The 22,687-nt window shown below is 33.8% G+C and overlaps 1 protein-coding gene across 1 annotated transcript in view; it reads right to left on the minus strand.

Moving 5' to 3' along the window:
- Positions 1-6,020: 6,020 nt before the first annotated feature.
- LOC129940012 (lachesin-like) overlaps positions 6,021-22,687 on the minus strand; it is a 50,470-nt gene continuing 33,803 nt past the window's right edge. Inside the window, exons 3-4 of the mRNA XM_056048234.1 lie at positions 6,758-6,868; positions 6,021-6,325 (exon numbers count right to left, since the gene is read on the minus strand). Of these exons, the coding sequence (XP_055904209.1) occupies positions 6,021-6,325; positions 6,758-6,868 (416 nt within the window). The remainder of the gene's footprint in view (positions 6,326-6,757; positions 6,869-22,687) is intronic.

The following is a 22,687-nucleotide window of genomic DNA, read 5'->3' on the forward strand; positions in this document are numbered from 1 at the left end:
CTGCAAATCTTCGTGTAATTTCCGGCGCTTCAGCTATTGCCACAAGTGACACAATTTCCAATAGTATGATACAAACAAAACTTTTTTTACAACGTGATATCTCTGCCATAATTTGGAAATAGAGGCTTTGGAAATATAGACTCAAGGTATTTTTCATTGAACGCAACTTGGACAGAAACTGAAGATTCAGAACCTGCAGGTTTTTCATAAATGAGCATATATTCCTGGACCACCATTTAAAAATTAATAAAAGGATCCATTTCTGGCCGCTTGCAGAATGCTCATAAATGAACATGATCTGTAGATGGGTGCAGCTGCGCATTTCCACAAGAGAGATAAAAATAATCTAGTGATAGTGCGTACCGTTATAGGATAATATACTGATAGGTTAGGAACACATGTCTACACACAAATAGCCAAAGAAAGCATGGGGTGGACATGTGTACATGTGTATGGTTTGCCGCGATTCCGTCCGTCTGTCCTGTCTGTCTGTCCACTCTCCTACCGTCTTAACCATTGGGTCGATTGAGTTCGAACTTGGAAATTAAGGTTTTGAACGGATCCGCGTTAGGTTTGTTTTCAATTTTTTTTAAAGATCAAAACTAACAGTGGCCCCATACAATTTTGTGGATCAAAATACGAAAATTCGAATATTCTCAAAAACAAACCAATAGTTTTTTTTATTTTCCCTAAAACTTAATTTTTTTAACTTTGTTTCTTTTAGTAAGAAAAACATATTTTTGTATTGCTCCAAAAAGGTCCCGCTCATAGAACCGTTTTTTTTGTGTTTTAATTTTCTCAGGAACTTATAAACTTTCAATATTTTTTTTTGAGCGAGATTTTATATTGCTTAAATAATATTTGATTACCAAAAGTGTAATTTTTGTTTTGTTTGGATTTTTAAAAAAACATTGCATCTCTCAAAAACTGGTCAACTTTTTTCTACGAATCAAATGTAGAGCGTATATCTACAAAAATATTTTTAAGAAAAATGGAAAATTTGTATATATATAAAAATGTATTTAAATAAAACCGTTCTTACGATTTTGAAACGAATAAAATGAAAAATGGAGTTTTTTTTTGAAAAATCAAATAGCATCCTTGAAGACAAACTTATCTTACTTAATTTTTAAATCTAAATCTTACGTTATTAGACAGACTTTTTGAATACAGGAGCAAGTTCGTGCGACCCAGTCGTACATTTTAATTCTTTTGTTAATTCTATGTATGGTCTTAATTCTTAGATGAAAAGGATAAGACGTCAAAAAAGTATTTTACTTATATTGTCATTCTTCTTTTAGCTGGCTTGGTAAGTTGCAGAGAGAGTTTAAATTGTCCTCTTCCGAGTCCTTGTCTTCGAACTCTCTACGTTAATCAAATGAACTGAAACTCATTTTGGTACCCATTGAGGTTGTGATCTATAACGATACCTATCAATAAGGACAAAAATGTATTTTGTTTATTATTTGGAAACATTTGGCCATTGACTCAAGAGCCGCGCACCTTTTGTTTACAAATTCAAGACAAAGTACCCTGCTCTAAAAAATTTAATCGTTTTGACCTAAGTGTAGTACCCGTGGCATGATGTTTAGTGCGATGGACTGTCATGCGAGAGGTCTTATGTTCGATCCCTGCCTATGCCACCTAAAGTTTTTTTCACGGGTACTGCCTCTTGAGGGGACTTGACAAATTCTCCAAGAGTAATTCTTGTCATGAAAAGTGCTTTCTCAAATTTGAATATCGGATTCGGCTTAAAAATGTTGGTCCCTTCCATCCCTGACATCAGTACTCGCACACAGGAATGGTTGAGAGTTGTCAGTCACTAGGCCCTAGTTCTCAAACGGACTGTTGCACCACCCAATTTCTTTTATTTATTGACCTTAGTGAGGGAACTAAGCTCAATTTGTAACTTTTTTAACAGATTTTAATTAACCTTACATTTACATATTTAAGAGGCTAAAGTGACAATTATAGTTATTAGATTATTTTAGTAAACTGTTGTCCCGTAAAATATGGTATAACTATTTAGTTACATATGAAAGTATTCCAAGATTAAAACTAAATGTGCCATATTTAAGAGTTGAAATTCAATAATTAGCTTTATTCAAAACGTAGCTTTATTCCAAATATTTTCAAAAACTCAGAAAATTTCAAAATTTCGCCAAAAAATGTGTTTTTTTTTCGTAGGATAATAAAACAGAATCTTTTATTAAAAATATTTTGGCTTTTTTGACGTATTTGTTTGGACTTCGTTTACGGGATTCTTTTATTACTATCAGTCTGATAACTCATTGATTTGATCTGATAATAAAAGACAAATTTAAGCAAAAACCAGTTTTATGTGAATCTTTTGGAAATTTTTTAATCTTAGAGAGAAAAATGTTTGGTTCTTGAATTAAAAGAAATAGGTGCATTTTTGTACATAACTTTTTTTAAAAATTAAATAAAAACAAATTGAGATAAAAAAATAAGTTGGATGGAAACTTTAGTGTGGAACTCACAAACTACACGTGGCAGAATTTTTTTTCACTTCACTGACTCTTACGACCTCTCCTTTCTCATGGACCCACCATTTACCTTCATTGCTGCTTGGTTATTAATAAAAATGTTTATGTTTTTGTGTGCCAAATTAAGGGAAGTAAGGCATTAAGCCGCTTCAAAAATTTAAGTACTCGTGCTTGAAAGTAGTTCTACATTGATCCTGTTTTCCATATATTTTAGCTGGTCGATCAAAAATCACTAATCTAGGGCCATATACTGATAAAAAAACGGATTTTAGTCAAGGATTTGATTCAGTTAGTCATGATATACCTACTGCTTAAAAAACTTACATAACCATTTTGCAATGCTTAATTGGCTAACTTTTTTTAAATTGTAGAACTCAGTGTACAGCTTCAGAAAATAAGTTATCATAAGATCTATAAATTGCACATTTGGCGTACCTCAGGACAGTCATCTGGGCCCAAATTTTATTCATAATATTGATTGATGACATGGTAACGAGAACTGAGTTCTGTCAGAGCTTAATGTATGCCGATAATCAAAAACTTTCTTTCTTATTTGTTTCAATATTAAAAAAATCATAATGATTGCCTTAATGTACAACATGACTTAAGCATCCTGTATAACTAGTGCGATGAAAACTGTTTAAAACTAAAAAAACACAAATGTTTCCTGTCAGTTTTGAAAACAAATGTTTCCTTTTCTTTTTGTTACTTTGGTCAGATTCAGTCTTGAATATGCCGACATGATTTGGAACCCTATCTACAAGGAGCACTCTGCTCCTATCAAAAGCTTACAAAGACGTTAACAAAGTTGGTATTCAGAAAAATGAGTTGGGATTTTGTTCTAAATGTACGATACCTTATTAACTTCTAATTGGAAGTTATTGTAATGGGTCCGATTTGTCAAATTGAAAATTTTGACTTTTATCGACGTTTCAAGGTCCCTAGAGTCGAAATAAAAGATTTTTAGAAAGATTTTTGCGACGTTTTTTTTTTTGTCGTCCATAGCTCAAAAACCAGAAGAGATATAAATAAATAAACTTTGTTATACAGATAATAATGCAGAAAAATACAAAAAGTGCTCCCAAGAAAATTGCGTCGGTGATTTTTTTACATTATGAGTTTAAAAAAGGTGAACATTTTGGTTAACCCTAAATATCTCAAGAACCAATAAAGCTAGAGACTTGAATTAAATATTATATAATATATTGTAACATGATTCCAAACCAATATTTTTTTTCGAAAAAAAAATCCAATCAATGTTTTTTTTTATAATTAAAAAATATAATCGAAAAGAAAAATGTGTCGCCCCGAAAATCTTAGGAATAAAAAATGATTTTATCTTCAAAATAATTATTCTGGTAAAATTTAGAGAATAATAGAATTGACAGTTTTTTTTATAAAAAATAAAAACCTCCACTCTTTTTCTTTTCAAAAATTTGAGATTATGGTTTCAAACTTATTCTATATTATAGGATACATTGTTTGCAACATTCTGTTAAGTTTTCAGAAAAATCGAATTGACTGTTTTTCCTCCAAAAAATAAAAACCTAATTAAAATTATTAAAAGTAAAAGAAAATTTGATTTTTGACTCGAATAACTTTTCAAAACTTTGAGACATTGGCATTAAACTAGTTTTTATTCTTTAATATTATTGTTAAAATTGAGTAACATTTTGAGGAAAATCAAATTTACAGTTATCTCACAAAAAAAAAGAAGTAGGTAAAAATTGATTCTAGACTTAAATATCTTTTCAAAATCTTCAGATTTTGGCTTGGATCTTATTTTATCTTATGAGAAAAATCGAATAGAAAGTTTTTAACAAAAATTAAAAACCTAAAAAACTGAATTTCTAAAAGTTCCTAAAAATTGATTTTTGATTTAAACATCTTTTCAAAAACTTAGATTATAGCTTCAAACTTAAATTATCTTATGAGAAATATTGTTTTCAACATTCGGTAAAATTTTAACAAAAATCATCAAAATTAACAAAAAATAGAAACGTAAAAGAATCATTTTCGACACAAATATTTTTTCAAAATTTGAGATTATCGTTTTGATTTTATTTTATCTTAAAAAAAATATTGTTTTCAATATTCAGAACAATTTTGACAAAAATTTAGTTTATTTTTTTTTTAATAAAACCTAAAAAGAAACAATACTAAAACTTGGTAAAAATAAATTGCTTTTCAAAAATTTCAAATATTGCCCTCATACTTTTTTTATTTTACAGAAAATATTGTTTTCGATATTCAGTAGTTTTTTTATAAACGGAAATTCGGTAACAATTGATTATCTTATTTTTTAAATTTAAATTAATTTTTGTTTTATTTATTGTTAATTTTGTACCAATTATTTTATTTCTTGTATAGTTAATTCTTTTGTATATTTTTTGTAAAAGGACCATTTAATAAGGAAAATTATGAACAAATTTATTTTTTCCATTTTAAAGACTAAACATTTACCATATAATATTTTATAACAATGAATTAAATTTTACAAAATGATATCATTTAAATAATAGTTAAATCAACAAAGGAAATCTTAAAATTCACGTCGTTCATAAAATTCACCTTGATCTTTTAATTGTATGTCCGTATTTTTTTCTGATGCTGAAAAATTCGTGTTGCTTTTTATGAAATTAAAGTCCTGGACTTTACTAATTGAATCTATCTAAAAAAAAAATGCATGAAAATATTAAACTACACAAATCCAGCTGGCATAATTGTTTTCTAAGTAAAATTTACTTAATGATATTCGCTTTAGAAATAAACAAAAGCAACATTAATTGGAGTAATAAATATAATTGTACAGCACTTTAATATTACAAGTGAATTGATTGTATGTTTCCGTTTCCTTAATCACTTCAAAACCTCAGGATATTTGTTTGATTAAGACTTATACTTATTTGATAACATTCTTAATAAATTTGTAGTTGATAAAACAAAAAATTCAAAACATGCCAACAAAAAAGGGAGGACAAGTCAAAACCTTAAGAATGTGTTGACTTTTGTTGTAAGGAGAATCACCGTTGTCGTCGTCCTCGTCATGTATTTATATTACTACACCTTTACATCCCTTCTACCAGTAGTGTCTATACCCACACAACTGCGACTGTCAAATTCACCCAATCTCGTCTCGTCTTAAGTAAATCAAAAACTATGTAATAGGTATTTGGAATTGAATTTGTAACGGATTGCATGAAAAATGTGAATCCACAGAAGACAGTGTTATGCGATCTAACATGTCCTGTCTATCGTGTTATTCAATACAAAGGCTGGAGCGTAGGGTGGGTGCTCTGTGCTACGTTGATAGAAGGACATATTATATCCCTTGTACAGAGGTAGATCCTTGTCCTCGGTATGTTTAAATTATTTCGAGTCAAAGTATTGAAACAAGTTGTGGCCAGGACCATCCACACCATACCAACCCCACCCTCTCTATCCCACTTTCGAAAAGGTGAATTCAAAGTTCACATCACTATATATACCTTAACACTGTATAACTAACTATAGTCATAGTATGATACCTAAAAGGAAAGGAGGATTTGGATTGCAAAAGGAAGGATCTTCGGTGAACGGGTTTGGGAACATCCTGAAGGCATTATACTCACAGTTCATATCAATTTGTACTACTGATTCAATTGGTGTTGCCCTGGGATGATTGTTTGCTCTGCATGTCAGTCTTGAGTTAAGATCCTCCCGGCTAAGGGGACCCAATGTAATTTCACTTTGTACATAACGTCCGCCTGGGACATGATTTGTTTCAGAGATTACCGGAATGCCGTCCCGGTACCAGCTTATGGTTGGCGTTGGTTTGCCTGTGGTCAAGGAAAATGAAAAATACAAAAAGACAGAGAGAGATGCAAGTTATTAGAAATAGACTGAATAAGGAGAGTATGAGAGAGCGAGAAGAGAAAACATGTACAACAAGAAAAACTGATGAATATCATGCAATAAGGGATCAAAATGGATGAGTTTTCTAAATTTAATATGTACAAGAATCCTTCTTGTACAATATTGTAGGTATTAAAATATGAACATAGAAAAATAAAAAGGATAAGATTCTTTTTGCATATGCACACACATATACAAAAAAAACAGAGTCCAGTTATATGGATTTGAAATAAAGTATATAGGTAGATATAAATATAAGTTTATTGGCTTTCATAAAAGGCAAAAAGGATGTGTCCAAAAATTTCATGAATATTTTCCAGTTTGTGCATTGTTCTTGACATTTGGGGCCAACTTACCTCCATAAACTTCACATTTTAAGGACACCACATCGCCTTCACTGTACGGCCCCACAATACTCGAACGTTCTATATCCGCATCATCCCGTATGCTAATGCGCTCAGGTGGTGCTGTAAAATATATAATATAGAAAATAGGATACTTTTTAAAGAATTTTCTCGATTGCTGATAAAATAAAATTTTGTTAGATTTTCTTCTTCTTCTTCTTTTATATATACGAGTACATGTGTTTCGTAAGGATTATATACCTAGCTAGGTATAGAGGTAATAATTCCAAGAGATATAAAAAGATTACTTAAGGTAGGTACTTTGTTTCGTTTTCGTTTCGGTTTTTTCTTTTTATGATGTTGCTAAGTTACGGATACAGCAATTGGTATGGTTATATGGAGACGAATATTTTGTGAATTTTTGGATTATTATATCACAGATGACCATCATCAGTGATGAAATATGTTCATGGCTTTATTATAACAATTTGCTGAATTCCATAAATTCTATAGAATAAGAAAAACCGATTACTATGATGTGAAAAGGAAGTTGAAAGGTACCTCTAGCTACATACAGACACGGAGTTAGTTCCTTATTCAGAATTCATAGTGCAAGGATTTTCATGGAATATGGCTAAATATGAATATAGCTTATAAAGAACTTATATTTTGGAAAAAGGTAAAACTTTGAAATGACAAAAAAAAGATACATACCTTTACATGGAAATTCATGAAAAGGAGATGAGTTTATGGGTATAGTGAGTTGTCACATTGATTCAATGTGATATAAATATAAATTAAGTTAAACTGAGATTTGAAAGTGCTGTGTAGGGTTAAAGCCATTTTGATGATGATAAGTTTATAAATTTTACTTTTGACGGATTGAAATAGGTCACAGTGGACACGTATAGATGTTATATAGTTAATGAATTTAATATTTCCAAACAAAAGGAATTTGTTTTTCTTTTTTAAGAACTTGAGCTGATTTCACTTTTCCTTTAAATTAAAATGTTTTATATGGTGCACTATGGCGCATGTGCAATTTTCTTTTTTTTATTTGTCGATAAGGGGTACAATTGTATGGCACTTGAGTCTAGAAAGGACATGGACAAGGACAATCAATGCTTTCAAATGAAAGGTGCGTGAAGAATGGTCTTCAAATAAGTTAGTCCACATAACTCGTGATCTGTCCCGTGATGACTAAATCGAATGTTTTTGTCGTCCATATTACCAAATTAAGACCAAAAAAAATAAGTTATTACAAACCTTTACTTTGTTCTCAAGGAATTTGGTACCTACCGATGTTTAAACAGTGTCTTTTTCAGTATTAAAACTTTTGAATTACATATAAATTTGTTTAGCCAAAACAGATCGATTTATGAAGCGCATTTTTGGCTGAAATTAAGAACTCACCGCGTTTTCCGTACGCAAGAACAAGATATCGAATTATTTGCTTATTAACTCCAATCAAATTATAAATTGAAGATGTACGTTGTCACTCCCAATTTAAGAAGCCAAAGTAGGACTACAATTTTAGGCAATGATTCACCTCGTTTTATTTTATGAAGACCAAAAATACCCGTGCAATTTTTTTGGCAAAAAAAGTCAAAAAATTCAATCTCCTCAAAAACAGCCCGAACAAATGTGTGCTTGCGTGTGTACGTACGTTCGTAAATTCGCTACGATTTTTTCATCGTCCATAGCTCAAGAACCAGAAGAGATATCGACTTCCAATAAATTTTGTTATACAGATAACATTGCAGAAAGACGCAGAAGCTGCTCTCAAGAAACATAGTAGTTTAAAAAAAGTGAACATTTGGTTGAAACCTAAATATCTCACTAACCAATAATGGTAACGTGGTTAGGTTAGGTCAGGTTATAGTGGCTGTCCAAGTTGGAAACGGACACACTCAGGCCAGTTTAATGGCCCATTGTGATACCACATGAATCTTGAGGCTTCCTCATCCTCCAAGAATGTCCTATCCTCCCAAAAAGATCTGGTATGTATAGAAATCTGGAAGTTTCTGTCGAATTGTAGTTGGGGGATGGTGTAGTCTGTGTGCTTTGAAATTGATTCTAAGTACCTTAGAATTACGGAGTGGCCAATGTTGTTGTTGGTCCACTGCGACGAAGCATTGCGGCAAATAGCAGAGCTTGCAGCTATTTGTTTGCTAAATATGTCAAGAGGTTTAAGGAGCAAGGTGTCCAGTGGTAACGTGATACCAAACAAATTTTTTTTTGTAAAAATATCAAATTAGCCTTTCTTTAAAAATCAAAAAGAATAATCAAATCGACAGTTTTTTTTATAAAAAATAAAAACCTAAAAAACCAGTACTCAAAGTTGGTAAAAATTAAATTTCGACTCAAATATCTTTTTAAAAATTTGAGATATTGGCTTTTTTAAAGCAGAAATTATTACTACTAATTATCGTTAACTTTTATTTTTAAATGTTGTAAATAATTCTTAAATATCTTGGATTTCAATTCAAATTCTGTAACTGTCAAAATTTACTTCTGGCACTCACATTATACCAATCGCCATCTTTTTTATATTTATAAATTCGCCTTAAAAGTTTAACTGAAAATGTAATGTAATCTCTCTTTCGAAATAACATGAATTTTCGTATAAATACTTGTTAACGAAATAAAATCTTTTGGACTCTTATTGTTCAACCCTTAGGTTAAATCGCTGTCTTTTTGCTTTAAGCAAATCTCGTCATTGTATTTCGCTCTATCTGATGGTCTTCATTCAAAAGCCATTCAAAGCCCCCGTTGTATTAAAACAAAGTCAGTAAGGTCAAAATTAAGAAAGTTGTTTTTCGTCACTGTTGATAATTCGATCAACACATCAACCAGGATCTACCTATCCTTTCGATGAAGGGTTTAATAGAGATCTCCGGGTTAACGGTCAAGTCTTTTGATCGTTCAGGCTTTTATTTTTTAAAAAATATTGTTGTCAACATTCAGTAAAATTTGAGAAAAATTGAATAATTAGTTTTTTGTACAAAAAATAAAAACCTAAACAAAAATTTAAAAAAGTTAGTACAAATTGTTTTTCGACGCTAACATCGTTTTAAAACTTTGAGATATTGGCTCCAAACTAATTTATCTTTTAAAAAATATTATTTCAACACTCGATTAAATGTTGAAAGAATTAAATAAACAGTTTTTTTTTACAAAAAATAAAATCCTAAAAAAAACAATACTTAAACTTGGTAAACATTTACTTTCGACTTAAATAGCTTTTTAAAAATTGAAAATATTTGCTTCAAACTTATTTTATTTCACAGAAAATATGGTTTTTTTAAATCCAACAGTCCCGTTTTTCATTAAAAAAACTACAAGAAATAGTACCCAAATTTGGTAAAAATTGATGCTTGGTTCTCGATATTTCTCAAATTAATTGCATTCATCCATTTTGTATTTGTTTATTAAGGAAATAAAAAAAAGTTAACAAATGCTTCTAAAATTGGTTCAATTTCGTTTTCTACTAAAACTCTTTTTAACAAGCTAAAACCTACAATTTTTTAAGGAAAACAAATCTACAGACGGGATGGAAAGTTATCAGCCTTTTTTTGTTTTGTATAAAATTGGCTTCTTTTAAAACAAAACAAAATAAAGAATGTCTTATTGCGATTTCTTTTGATAACTTTTTTACTTATAGCAAACTTTCATGTTTATGAGTTTTAGAATTTCATTGCAACTCTAGAGAACGTAAGTTTAAATTTCTTTCATTTTACTAATATCTTAGCTCGAAACCTGGTCTATTTTAAAATTAAAAAATAGCCTTAGGATATTTTTGAAAATAAAGCAGGAACCGTCAGTTTTAGATTTTATGTAAATATAGTTGTTGTTGTGCGTTGGACTGTCATGCTAGAGGTCTTGCAAGGAATTGACAAGAGTAATTCTTGTAATGAAAAGTGCTTTTTCAAATGAGCAGTTCGGATTCGTATTTAAATTGTAGGTCCCTTCCCTAGGCCCTGGTTCTCAACGGACTGTTATGCTACATAATTTATTTTATTAAATTACGGAAATTCTGCTTATTGATAAACTCACTTGGTTGAAAATGTGACTTATCAATGAAAATGATTTTCGTTGAAAATTGGTCATCCATACTGTTTTGGCATTTCTTTCTGGCATTCTAACCATTGACGAAGCCTGAAATGGTCAAGAAGCTTTAGTTCTTTAAAAATGCACCTTTCAAGCTCCGAAATGCAAGTCTTTATGCATAATGCTCATCAATGACGAGCGTGAGAGGTGCAATTGTTCAACACAATGTCGAGTTGAAGTATTGACGGCTTTTCAGAACACAATCACAAACAACAAACAATATTTTTGGCATTACGAGCTGTAAGAGCATAATGTGCTCAAAATTCTTGCCCGGTTTTTTCGATTGTACGCACATTTGGACGATTCAATAGACCCACACAATCATGAAGTACACTATATTAATTTTGATTTTGACCCCCATTTTCATAATAAGTCTGAATGAATTTAACGCTTTGCTCTATAGTTTATCTTCCAATAATTCAAATTGAATCAGTCTGAAATTGAAAAACGTCAAATGAAATGTACAAACAAAGTTAAGGCTAAGGTTTGGTTCATATTCAACATTGGCCCTTAAAACTGAACCAGACTTGACTTTAAAAATTAAGGAGATTGTTTTTTGTTTTCTTTAATAAATTAAAAAAAGAAACTTCCAAGTTCACTTCAGTTATTTATGTTTTAAGAAATTAATATTTCTAAATTTGCTTTTGATATTTTTGGGAGTTATAAAGATTAACTCTAAAGTTTTATATCAACAGTTGAAAATGACAACTTTAAGTGAATAAAATCAAAATCACGAGTTAATAGTAAAATCCTCATGTAAAGTTCAACTTTGTCTGAAACAAAATGAACCCAATTTTATTTTAAATAATTCGATATCTATATTTGTTACGAAATTAAAATAAAAAGTTATATATTTTTCGGTTTCAAAAGTATAAGACAGTAATTCGTCATCTGTCAAACTAAGTTGTTAATCAATTTTTTTTTCAGTTAAAAGTCTTACATTTACAAAAATATATCACTTAATTATCGTTCAACGTATACAAATTGTTAAAACCTACTACAATAATTGAGATTCAGCCAAAGGTATATATCGTGCTTTAAGACGGGATTATGGTTTAGATAATTGTCCAACTACGCAAGCAATTTCCAAAATTGTGCAGAAATTTAAAGAGCCTGGATTGTTTACAGATATTATAAGAACTGTGCATCATAGTTTTAAAGCTCGTTACACTGAAAATATCGCTACTGTAAGTGAAAATGTTGCCGAAGACACGAATGTGTTAATTCCTTGTCGTTCTCAGGAATTTGTATCCATTTAAAGTCAAGCTTCTACCTGAGCGTCCAACTTGTTGAGTTGTAGAAGCTGAGTAAGGTCAATGATTCTCGGGAATTATTTCTCCAGAAGAGCCCTGAAACCAAAGGTGCCTCGCGCCTCGTCCCTCCGTTTCCCAATCCTTACCTCCTCCTACGTCGGCTTTGTGCTATTATGCTGGCTGATGTCTCCTTATTCCCTGACTGTATAGTGCATCACTGTCTGTCGAATGTCGATACCTGTTTCCTTCCTGGGACGCTTATGGCTTCATTGCAGTTCGTCTCTCATTTTCCAAAACATATCCCTCCCTTCAAATTCCCAATTGGGCTTGATCTAAGGTGTTATACGACCCGTGCCGATGATCAGCCAGGCTGAGGGCCCAATTTCTAAAAATAGCTCAGTCGTTAACGGAGTATCCGGATTCCAGGTAACCGCCGGACTAGCTAGCCTTATCTCTGTAAGCGAATCTGTGCACAGATTGAACCCCCCCTTACTTCGCCTACTAGTGGGAATCCAAATGTATAAATAAAAACAAAAACGAAACCAAAACCCGAAGCAAAAACGTCAAACCGGTACCGGTACTCCAGCTGCACCGGGCGGCAGTTCGGCGGCAACGTCGGCTGTCGTTACTCCTGTGCCAAACACCGGAGAAGGGCTTGTGCAAAGTCACTGCCCATCTTCTGGTACGGTAAAGGATGTATTACTGACGAAAACGCTTTCTCAGGTCGTTAGTGGAAAGTTCGTGAATAATGATCTTTCCACTACTAAAGAGAGTAAACCTCTTCAGAATGCTCCTAGGAGCTCTAAAAACAACGGCGCTATGCGATGAGGATTCTAAAGCCCCCTGGTTCAATATTGGGGGATAGAAGTAATACCATCCTTAGCAAGAGGCATGATTGGGCTAAACCCATTCTAGATAAAACTAGTCGCTACTACTCCACGTCAAAACGACAAAATTCTTTGGAGGAGCCCACTCCTGTCTTTAAAAAGCCCAAAGTTCAGAACACCAGCACTCCCACCATGGCTAGAGTAGCTCTCACTAAACTTTTTAGTGATATACTTAAATAGCCTAAAAAGATCATAGTCGCGGTCATTGATAAGAGCAATATTGATGGCACGATTACCTCTGACCGTTGGAAAGAATTAAAAAAGATACAGCAGCTCTTTTCCTTTGCAAGAAAGGCATAGAAAGTCACATACTACGACATACTCAGAAGAGTCCAACACACTGCATGTCTCTGCATAAGCCGAGCATTGAGAACCACACCCTCAGTAGCGTTAGACACTCTCCTCCATCTGACACCCCTTGACCTCTTTAGCAAACAAGTGGCATTGAGTACTGCTATAAGACTCAACGCCTAATCTCAATGGGCCAACAATAATAATGTGGGGCACTCCATCATTTTGAACCTCTTTGCTTCTATACCAAAGTACATAGACTACACTATTTCTAAACCTCTTTTTGGAAAAAACTTCCAGGTATATATTCCATCAAGAGATGGAAAAAACTCCTGGATGACAAATGCATCAATTTTTATACAGATGGATCCAAGACAAATGAAGGAGTTGGTAGTGGTATGCACTCCGAAAAGCTTAATCTAAGCATCTCATTCCGCCTCCCTAATCATTGTAGCGTCTTCCAAGCCGAAATTTTAGCGATCAAAGAGGTTCTCTCCTGGCTAAGAGAAAACGTGATATCAACTTCTGATATCCGCATCTTCTCTGACAGTTAGGCTGCTATTAAATCTCTTGCGATGGTGTCTCAACCAAATCTCAAACGGGCCTAAAGCGTCTCTTATGGTGATGGCGCAGCAATTTAACATTCACCTATGTTGGGTGCCGGGCCACAGAGACATCACGGAAATTGTAGAGCCGATGAACTCGCTAAAAATGGAATCGTCATACCGAACATAGGTATACCGTTAGCTACATTTAAACTTCTGCTAAAAGAAACGGCTCTTACAATAAGAAACTCTAGGTTTCACAATTTACCAACGTGCGCAGCCACAAAACTCATATGGCCTTCACTGGACCTGAAGCGCTCTAAAGACTTGTTATCTCAAAGCAGAGTTCATATTAGCTCAATAATAGGTGTCCTTACGGGAAACTGTCTTATAGGCAGACACGCCATACGACTTGGTGTAGCCTCAAATGACTTCTGTAGGAGATGTATGGACGAAAAAGAAGAGGAAACAATATCTCACCTCCTCTGTACTTGCCCTGCTCTTTTACTCAGACGGAAACTTCATCTGGGGAACTACTCTTTTGATAATCCCAGTGAACTAGCTAAAAAGGATATCAAATATCTTCTTCGCTTTATAAAAATATCAAAATGGTACAACTTGTAAAAAGTAATTCTCTAGATTCATGTGGTATCACAATGGGCCTTTCTTTTAGCCTAAGTGTGTGGATTCTAATCCGCAGCTACGTTAACCTAACCTAAAGTCAAGCTCACACAACAACTGAAGCCATTCACAACGTGGTAGATACGGCGAATGGATGCTTGAGCAACAGGCAGTGGACGTCTATTTTTTAACAAAATATTCTTCAGTGACAAAGCAAATTGAAGTATTTGGGCCTCTGAGAATGCTCAAATAATTGAAGACAGGTCAGTAAACCACAAAAAGTCACTGTTTGATGCGCTCTAAGATTCGGAGGTGTGATTGGACCCTTCATTTTCGAAGACGAACGATTGAACGACTGTCACCTACGATTCAGAGCGGTGTGGTCCTGTGATAACCGTATTTTTTGACTGCTATTGAAGAATATGATTTGGAGAATATGTGGTTTTCACAAGACGGTGCCACATGAAAATTTCTCGCCGTGGCGATATCAACTGGCCACCAAGATTTGACACCGATGGGCTTCATTAAAAAATATTGCTTATGCAGATAAACCTTTAACTCTTGAACACTTAAAAACCAACATTTGTCGAGTTATGGCTGAAATACCGCCCAACATAAGTCAAAATTTGGTCAAAAATTACCTCGAAAGAATCAATGCCTGCAACAATTCGCCTGGTGGTCTTTCAAAAAATGTAGTACTTTACACATAATGTCAACGTTCAAACTTAATAATAATGAAGAAATGCTATGAACAAAATATTTATATATGTTTTATTTAAGATCACTTTTGAAAACACAAAACGGATAACACTATATAATAAGTAAGCACCTTATCTACCCAACACTTTGGCGATGTCAATTGGCAATCTCGGACCAAGGATTTGACCCCTTTTTTGTGGGGAGCCGTAAGAAACTTAATATTTAAGTGTATACAACTCAAAACCAGTAACAAGGTCTTGAAGTTGTGGTGTAGTCACTAGAATAACGTTAAAGTCTATTTAATTTATGAAATGATTGCTCTTACTAAAAAGGCAATAATACCATTGCATTTTTTTTCAAGAAACTTGCAAACGTTGGACCCATTGATAGGTTGGTACTCCCGTTTATTTTTTATACTCGTTCAAACAATATATCGTGTCTTATCGATTCATTTTAAAATCAAAATAAATCAATTTCTTTAAATAAATTGCGTTGCCGATGTAAATGTATTAACGAATAAGAAAAACCGGTAAAAACCTCTCCATTTTCAAGTACAAACAAAAACTCAAAAATCCTTTTGCCACTGATACAGAACACAAGTAATAACCTTAATGAAAAATTGCAGCCTTGCTTCGCTTCGTCTCAAAAAAAAACTTCAAGATTCTCAAAAATGAAGCAACAAAAAACAAAATACAAGAAAGGAGATGAAAGTAAAAACATCGAAATTACAATAAAGGATTTACAGGGATTGTGAAAGGAATGAACGACGACGACGATTTTTAAAAAATAAAAGAGCTCATTTCTCTTTGCCAAAGCCTTGATTTAAAAAAATACTAAAAAAAAACAAACAAACGAAAAAGAAACATTGAATGAAAACGCCTCAAGGGTTGACCCAGGAAAATGTCTGCCGTGAACCCGAACCAAACCCACCACCCCTCCCTCAACATTTTTTCTCTTTGTCCTGTGTCGTTTCTTGAGTTCAGTGTTAAACAACAAAGCGTTTAATACAAGTACAACACTTTAGTGGAAAATTACGAGTTACGTTTAATAAACGACCGCCATATAACCGTGGCATGTTGCATGTTCCACCCACCTACCTACCAACTTACCTTTGCTATGCTATACCTACAGAATGATGGTCTGGTCCTACTATGTGGATGTGCTTTGTTGGATCCTTTGATTATACCCCAGTTACAGTTAGGTACAAAGCGGTCGTTTTGGTCGCTAGTTGCAAGGATATGGATAATGGAGAATGGTGGTTTGTTCGGAATGGGGTTGAAGAGAAAAATAGAGACCCAGAGAGGTCGGCTAACCAAACCATATAACCTAGTCATGCCGAAAGAATTGAACACGTGGTTAAGAGTTATTCTTCTACCTCATCTTTTTCAATAACTTTTGGTGGGCGCAAAAGGCTCTTATTTTCATTTTTCCACATTTTCTTTTTTTTTTACTTTTTGTTTGTTTGTGTTTTTGTAAATGCAAATTTGATACTCGGTAAACATCCGATGTAAGGGATGATTAAAAAAATATATATCTTTATTTTATACCAGCGATGTTGTTCTGCAATTTTTATTTTTGTTGGCGATGAATCAAAGATATGCAAGAAAGGTAAACAAAAATTGTGTACCTCTTCACTAACTTCATACTTACAGCTACCGTACCGTTGATAATATATTGTATTGCTGTCTACATTATTTTCAGTAAGGGTTTGCCGGTAGGAAAACACTTTGGATAAGGGTTGTTTTTTTTGTTGTAGCGTTTTTGTTGTTATTATTATTATTATAAGCACAAGCGATTTCGATTTCAAGTAGGAACTGAACTGCATAATAATTTTGGCGCAGTATAAACTAACAAGAACAATTTATACTTGCGAAGTTTATGCAAACATTAAACGGACCTTGGTGCTGGGTATGGGGTGGAGGAAGCATTGAAAATAAGTACCTAGGTACCTTCAAAAGAATATATAAATCACACCTTTTTGCACAGAATTAATTCAGACCTATAAAGAATTTAACAATCATCATCTTTTAAGAGTCTTTTTGCATGACGGCAGGTACCTATTATAAGGAGCTTTTAGTTTAAACGAACTTTGCCGTAAATCTTTCACTTGATAGTTTTATTAGGCGTATATATAAGGAAAGAAACATGCATCGGTTGTTAATGTAATTGAGATATGAAATGTATTTGTAATTGAATTTTAACTGGATTGATATAGGGTTTGTTTTGTCAGTTATGTAATTTATCAAAAGACCATAATATAGACATTTTTGTTTATTAAATTCCGTCCCACTGTTCACTAAACTTCATTTAACCAAGTGAACAATGAGGCTCAGTATTTGCTTGGCGTCTATGTTAGCTTAAACAGTTTAAAATCTGAAGGCTTCATTGACCAGTTTCTCCTTAAATTGCAAAGCGGTATCAATAACAAAACTGCCAAAGTGACAAGCAAACAATATGTGAATTGTGAAATGTACATTCCTTAAATCATTTCAAGTCATTTGGAACGGAAATTGTTTCAATAATACCAAACTCTTCACAATTGAATCATTTCAAGAAGTGGACTTGTGATTTGGACTTCACATTGGTGTAATTTGATATCTCTGATTTATTTAAGTGAGAAGAACTCTTGCCTTCAGAAAATAAAATAATGAATTCTAAAATAAAGTAGTGCTTGGAGGAAAAAGTCTTAAGGTTTTAAATAACAATAATTGGATGACCAAGTTGGAAGCTTTTCTAAAAAAAATTAATTGTTTCGTTATTTCTGAGGCATTAAGTGTCGTTTTGTTAAAAATAAACGTTCAAAAAGAATTCCCCCAATTCCATTCATACTGAACTTTGTTAAATGTTTAATTTTTGAATAACTCAATCAAGTTCAATTCCACCACTAGCCCAAGAATTTCACTTAATAGTAACATGTTAAAAATGGAAGGATTTCTCAATAATCACTTTTGGATTTTCGGAGCCTGAAATAGGATTTTCTAAATTGAAAGATACCTAATATGTCAATGGAGATATGATGTCCAAAGGCTCAAATTGAAAAGTAAGTTCCTGGTGATCGATCGGCTTGAGTTCTTATGTTAATTGCCAATAACTTGGACACCAATATCGCTATTTCAAGGAACACACTTACGAACATTTAAAAGCGAGAAAGCTACAAAACCTGAATCATATAAGTTTATTAAGGGTTTCAATATAGTTTTGTATGATGAAATGCTGTTACTTTTTATCGGCACTGTTTACGTTGAATGGGCTTTAAAACTCATTTATTTACATAATGTAAGTTTGTATATGTTTCTACACAATTTTTCAGTATAAAAGGGCTTGGCTACTATCTAGTGTCACTGTATGATAAAAAACTTAACTATGAGCTGTTTTAAAAATTAAAAATACATAATGTATTCATACTCAAAACATTGCCTAAAATCTTTTATTTCAATCGATATTAATGTCGATACAAATAAGTTTTTGAAGATAATTCAAAGACTACTTCTGTAGACTGTATAACGACGAACCGAATTCCCACGTAAATCAGAATGATCCATTCAATATAGACGATGAAAGCCAAATATACCGTCTTCCCGACTTAGATGAAGTAAAGATTGTCATATCTAAGCTGAAGTCTAACAAAGCCGCTGGAGCAGATAGCTTGAATGCCGAGCTATTAAAAGCAGCTGGAGATAATTTATTTAGGAGCATGCAATAACTTATCTGTAAGATATTGTCAGAAGAAAGCATGAACCATGAATGGAACCTTAGTACCATCAGTCTACTTAACATCGTATTCAAAATCTTCTGTGCAGTAATATTTGAACGTCTAAAGTCCATCGCCAACAACCTGATAGGCACTTATCAGTGCGGTTTTAGACCAGGAAAATTCACAGTCGATCAAATATTAACATCACGCCAGATCCTGGAAGAATCTTAGGAACAATAAACGGACACCCACCATTTTTTCATCGATTTCAAGGCCGTATATGACAGCATCTGTAAGGACGAGATGTATAGAGCCATGTCCATGACCATGGAGAATTCACGCTGCTCCATAAAGGTTGAAAACAACTTAACAGAACATTTCGATGTCAACAAGGCTTTAGACAAGGATATGCACGGTCATGCGATTTTTTAACATCGTACTTGAAAGAATAGTGCTGAGCTCTCACGTCAACTCCAAAGGAACTATCATTCACAAGTTTGTCCAATTACTAGAACTCATGTAAGATTAGGTTAAAGTGACTGTCCATGATGGAAACGGACAGACTTAGGCCAGTTCAATGGCCCATTGTGATACCACATAAATCTTGAGGCTTCCTCCCCATACAAAACATGAGAGACTGATTATGCTGATATGATTTAGATCGTTAAGATCGTTAAAGAAGAATTCTCCTAGGTAATTCTTGCGTCTTTGAGCTAGAGCAGGGCCTGCCCACAGAGAATGTGAAGAACAGTTTCCTCCTCTTCCTAGTATATATACCTAGCTTCTGCAAAAGTCATTAAAGAATGGCGTGCTTTCCTATTAGACAGTGTCCGGCTATGACACCTATTATCGAGCTTATGCGATCTGCTTACAGATAGGAAGAACCTTGCTATCTATGCTATAAATGTTTTTCGTGGCCTGACGTTAGCCTTATTCATAGCGTCTTGCTTTAGCAACAGATACAAGTAGCGATTGGTATGCCAGTATGTTCCAAACGAGGTAGGATGGGCTGGCGGTACCGTTCCTGGCGAGTTCATCTGCCTTACAGTTACCTAGCATGTCTCTATGGCCCGGTAACCAGCAAAGGTGAATATTAAACTGTTCATTAGAGCTGATCGACAGTTAGGGACTATTAAAAAGTTTGTAGAGACAGAGTCAAGAGATTTGATAGCGGCCTGGCTATCTGAGAAAATACGGATATCAGATGTTAATATCACGTTTTCTTTAAACCAGGAACACGGTACAATGATTGGAAGGCGGAATGAAAGACTTAATTTCAGTCGTTCAGAGTACACACCTTCAGAAATTCTTCTTTTGTTTTTGAACTATCTGTATAAAAATGGATTGACCCATCTTCCAGGAATGACCTATCCTCCCAGAAATATCTGGGGAGATGGTGTAGTCTGTGTGCTTTGGAATTGATTTTAAGTGCCTTAGAATTACGGAGTGGCCAATGTTGTTGTTAATCCACTGCGACGAAGCATTGAGACGAATAGCAGAGCTTGCAGCTATTTGTTTACTAAATATGTCAAGAGGTGTAAGGTAGAGCAAGGTGTCCAGGTGATCCGCTTATACATAGGCAGGCTGAACGTTGGACTTTATTTAACTTATCCCTGTTTATACCTTTCTCTAAAGCAGTCTACCATGCTGCCACACCGTACGTTAAAATCGGTCTGATTATTTTAATTGAGAGAATTTTAATTGGATTCCTTTAATGTAAGGAGTTTTGACAAATGGCATTTTTGTATCTCCTCGAAAATAAGACTAAATCGGTTGTGTATGGGTTAACCTCCAGTCCACACCGATCAGCCCAAAGTAGTAGTCCGTGTTAGGCATTTTGTAAGAGTTCTTTTAAGGTGTTAAGATGCTTTTCTGAAACTGCTATAGCAACTTGATCCACATAGGCTATCACTCTGAAACCCTCCGCATGGAGACTTGTTAGGATTTTATTAACCACTAGGTTCCAGAAGAAAGAGGATAGAACAACACCTTGCAGTGCCCCTTTACTAACGGATAGTCTGCCAGAAGAGTTTCCCAGTTTTAAGTTAATTATTGTTACTTGTTAAAGTTACCTTCGATGTCAAGAAAAGCAACCATAGTGACCTCTTTATGATGGAGGGAATATTTGACGGTGCGTACTAAAGTGTGTAACGCTGTTTCCACCGATTCACTTTTACAGTAGGCATGTTGAGACGAAGACAGAAGTCTTGTATCGATACGTGCCCTTAAATGGATACCAATCAATCTTTCCAAGGTCTTTAGAAGGAATGATGATAGATTTATAGGTCGTTGATCTTTAGGATTGACTTGCGAACATTTACCTGCTTTGGGTATAAAAACAACGTTTACTTCTTTCCATGCCGAGAGAACATGGACCAGGTGAAGATAGCTTGTCAAAATTGCTCAAGGATTAGTGCAATTATGTCAGATGTTATGTGTAGCTCGGCTGGTATTATTCAATCTGGTCCTAAAGATTTAAATGGTTTGAAGCTGTTGAAAGCCCATTGTAGCTTGTTCCTTTTAATCAGACCTTGTGGATATGTTGTATTGGGACTTGAATGTATATAATTGTTCCAAGTATCGGATAGAGAAATATCAGGAAAGTGAGTGTCCAGTAGTAAGTTCAGCTATTCATTACTTGAATTTGTCCAGGAGCCGTCTGCATTTTTCAAGCAGCTTGGCATCTAAATACCTAAAAAAAAAAACTAAACGCTGGATTAGTTGAAAGAATTTTCCATAACCTAGAAGCTTCTGAAGTTTCTTCTATTGTTTCACAAAATGATCGCCAGGAAAATCACTTAGATTTCCTTAGTGCCTTCTTGTGAATTCCTAGGAATTCTTTGTAAGCATCCCAGTGAGATTGCAGTGTGACTGCAAAGTGTTCACCATTTTTCTAGAAATTCTTAACAATATCAAAGTCTTGTTGAAAGATATATATTTTTCCATTCTTAGTAAATACGTTTAATACTATAAGATGATGGCTTCAAAACTGACAGCATACCAACTAGTGGACTATTATCAATGAATCCTCGTATTGAAAATATTTAACGCGTATAGTGATCCCAAATATGCTCGTTTATTTGAGTACAAGTAGCCGTCAGTACTGCGAAAATATGACATAATAATTATATTATAAGTTATGTATTCAGCCACGAAATAAATCGGAGGCATGCAACATTCACTTGCTTATGCCTTTTTATGCCAATACATAAGCCCAAACATTACTTGCGAAAGCTCATTTCATGGCAATAATTACAATTGGAGAATTTTTCAATTCCTCGCAAGAGGCAGTACCAGTGATATAAACTTTAGATGGCACAGGCAGTTATCGAACCCCAGACCTCTGGTATGACAGTTCAACGCACTAACCATCATGCCACGGGTACTCCTTCCGTATGGTTTTAAAAAAAAATCGCTCTTGGAAATCTTAGGAATTCCCAGAATCTCTAATTATTTCAATTATTTGTACTCAAAACAATTCTGAGCTTCCGTCATGCTGAGTTAATAATATGCACATTCCTTAACGCACAATTTAAACTTTCAAATTTGTGTCCCATTTCACTTTGTCCAACAATAACAACAACACAAAAAAAGAACAAAAGAAAACGCTTAAACTTATGCTGCCTTCACTCTACTTCTAGTATATATACTAGTTCTGATTAATGCCAAGCCATTATTTATGTTTTCTAGGAAACTATGTAAAATTGCTTAGAGAATAACAGTACATTATAGCCATCAGAGCTTATACATTATACCTTCATACTTTCATTCAAAGGAACCCGCCTCAAGAGAATAACCTTGCAAAATTAAATTCATAAATCACTAATATCCTGCCAGGAACT

Source organism: Eupeodes corollae, chromosome 1 (genome assembly GCF_945859685.1).
Source record: "Eupeodes corollae chromosome 1, idEupCoro1.1, whole genome shotgun sequence".
NCBI classification, from domain to species: domain Eukaryota; kingdom Metazoa; phylum Arthropoda; class Insecta; order Diptera; family Syrphidae; genus Eupeodes; species Eupeodes corollae.